General features: G+C 32.6%; 1 protein-coding gene across 1 annotated transcript; it reads left to right on the forward strand.

Moving 5' to 3' along the window:
- On the forward strand, nucleotides 1378-2524 carry LOC107622132 (B3 domain-containing protein At2g33720-like). Its single transcript, XM_016324038.2, has 2 exons — nucleotides 1378-2233; nucleotides 2304-2524. The coding sequence occupies exon 1, from the start codon at nucleotides 1650-1652 to the stop codon at nucleotides 2214-2216; it is 567 nt and encodes a 188-aa protein (XP_016179524.1). The 5' UTR covers nucleotides 1378-1649; the 3' UTR covers nucleotides 2217-2233; nucleotides 2304-2524.

The following is a 2659-nucleotide window of genomic DNA, read 5'->3' on the forward strand; positions in this document are numbered from 1 at the left end:
TGTTCCATCAAAAATCTACCCTACATTGGATTTGGTAATTATTCACTCTGATTGAATAAGAGCTGAGTAAATATCTGCGATCTGGATAGTATTGTCATTCTTATGTCTAGTAATTTTAAAATTAAAAAAATTTATATTACTGTTTAATTTTTATAAACTCAATCTTGAGTCATTTTTAGATTTAGATTATTAACTTTTTTAACCACTAGTTTAAGTTTACAAATAATCACTCGTGAACCTTGTCAAAGGTTTGAAAGTTGAAACATTTTCCTAAGCTCCTAATTATGAAGCTTTGAAACACTTCATTCTTAGTTAAAGGCGTGTGTTGTTTACAAATGATTGCTTTTGTAAGCCCTTATTATCATTAACGAGGTGATTGAAATAAAACAAAAACAGATAAAATTTTTGTTAATATGTGTTTTAAGAATATATTTAAAAAATATTATAAAAATTGTTTGACTAAAATTTTTAAAAACTTTTTTATATTTTTAATGCATTAAATATATTTATAATTTATAAAAAAAATTATTATATACTACTCTTAAAATAAGTTTTAACTAAATCTTTTCATAAATTAGATTAAGATAAATAATATTAACTACAAGGAAATAAAAGTCAGAAGGAAGTAGTATATATATATCATCTTTTTTATGCTGAGGTTTAAAATAAGTGGTGGAATTTATTTGTTGATCCATACCTATTTTCACCCCAATTTGAAAAAGGGAACATGACATCAAACTTACCCTTACTGCTACTACTATATATATATATACCACAAGGTTGAGCACTATCCAATAGTAACAGGAAACAGAAAAGAAGAAAACAAAAAAGAGAGTAATAATTAACACTAGTTCACTTGAAGACAAATAATAAAAGTTAATTTTTAAGAGAAAATGGAAAAAAGAAGAATTTACATATAAGGAAAATTGTTCTTTGACACTTTTTTTTTTATTTTTAATATTGAATTAACAATGATGTTTTTTTAAATTGTGATCTATTGTGGTATTTTTCTAAAATGTGGGATGATTTAATGTACGGAGTACAAATAGGACCGTCCGATTTGTGTTGAAAAAATTAAAAAAATTTGGAGTACACAAATTGGACTGTCCGTACTCCAAATTTTTTTAATTTTTTCAATACAAATCGGACGATTTGTATACTCCAAACTTTTAAATTTTTTTAAACACAAATCGATGGTCCGATTTGTGTACCTCCCATAGTTTTAAAAAACACCAAAAATTATCACGTTAATGTATAACACTCATTCCACTTCCATATACAAATTTTTTAGCCGTTTTTTGACATTGGATATTCTTATCCCCATTTATACTTTTGAAAAGGAAATACCTTTTTCTCATCTTGGCCAGTCACAAAGATGAAGGAAGCACAGTTACTACTCCCATTTATATACACATAAGGAAAGAGGGCAAACATAAATGTATAAGCCCTCTTCAACTCATATTTTTTTTTTTTAAAAAAGATTGCGGATAGATGAAACCTCTTCAGTTTTAATCTTTTTTTCCACTATTAAACAACAACAAAATTCAAGCTAATTAAACCTTCGCGAAGTTTGAACAATCAAGTAGTTCTTCGCATCAAATTAAAACATAGTAAAGCAAATTGAGTACTTTCTCTTGAATCTTTCAGCCATGAACCACTCTTCAGCAGATCATGATCGGGATCAGTACCTAAAGAAGCGAAAATCCAGTGCTGATTCCTCGTCAAGCATGAGGAAATCCAGCGCAAGGAGAAGATTCAGCAGCAGCAAGAATTCGAACAACAACGACGACAACAAAGGCGGTGGAGGCGGAGGCGGAGGCGTGTCGACGACGCTGAAGCTGTACGACGATCCATGGAAAATAAAGAAGACGTTAACGGACAGCGACCTCGGGATCCTGAGCAGGCTGTTGCTGGCAGCTGATTTGGTGAAGAAGCAGATCCTTCCGATGCTGGGCGGCGATGACGCTCGAGCGGCGGAGACGGAAGAAGGAACTCCGGTGAGAGTGTGGGACATGGACACCAGATCCATGCACCACTTGGTCCTGAAGCGTTGGTCATCTTCCAAAAGCTATGTTCTTATTGGAAAATGGAATCAAGATTTCGTCAGAAGACGGGACCTCAAGAAAGGTGATGAGATTGGCTTCCACTGGGATCCCTATAACTGCGCCTTCAACTTCTGCGTTCTTACACGCGCCTCCTCCTCCTCCTCCACCTGATCGATCTGCACCACCATGTTAGTCTCCCATTCGATCTTCCTAATTTCACTCATTTTAGACATAAAATAACATGATGATTGGTTTCAGGCAAGGGCACTGCGCTGTGCATTGCTACCATAAAATGCAAATGTTCCCTGTGATTCGGTTAAGAGCCGTAGATGGCTATAAAAGGTATTCAATGTATGCTGTACCAGATGAGAAATTAAACTACTGTATTTTTCATATCATTCTTAGTGCTCAACGTCTGTAATGACTCCAATTTCATTTAGTTTAAAGAGTCAAGAATTTTAAATAAATTAACACAACATTCATTCCAGCTAAATTCATGATAAAAAGTTATGCCTACTAAATTCTGTACGTATAGAATTTATTAATTTTCATATATTGTTAGTAAGACAAATTTACATAAATAAATTATGTATATTCATTTTTGAATTTATTAC

This window comes from Arachis ipaensis, chromosome B10 (assembly GCF_000816755.2).
Source record: "Arachis ipaensis cultivar K30076 chromosome B10, Araip1.1, whole genome shotgun sequence".
In the NCBI taxonomy this organism is placed as follows: domain Eukaryota; kingdom Viridiplantae; phylum Streptophyta; class Magnoliopsida; order Fabales; family Fabaceae; genus Arachis; species Arachis ipaensis.

Bases quoted from the DNA above. Each gene is read 5' to 3' on its own strand.
- LOC107622132 (XM_016324038.2), top strand. From the start codon at position 1,650: ATGAACCACTCTTCAGCAGATCATGATCGGGATCAGTACCTAAAGAAG.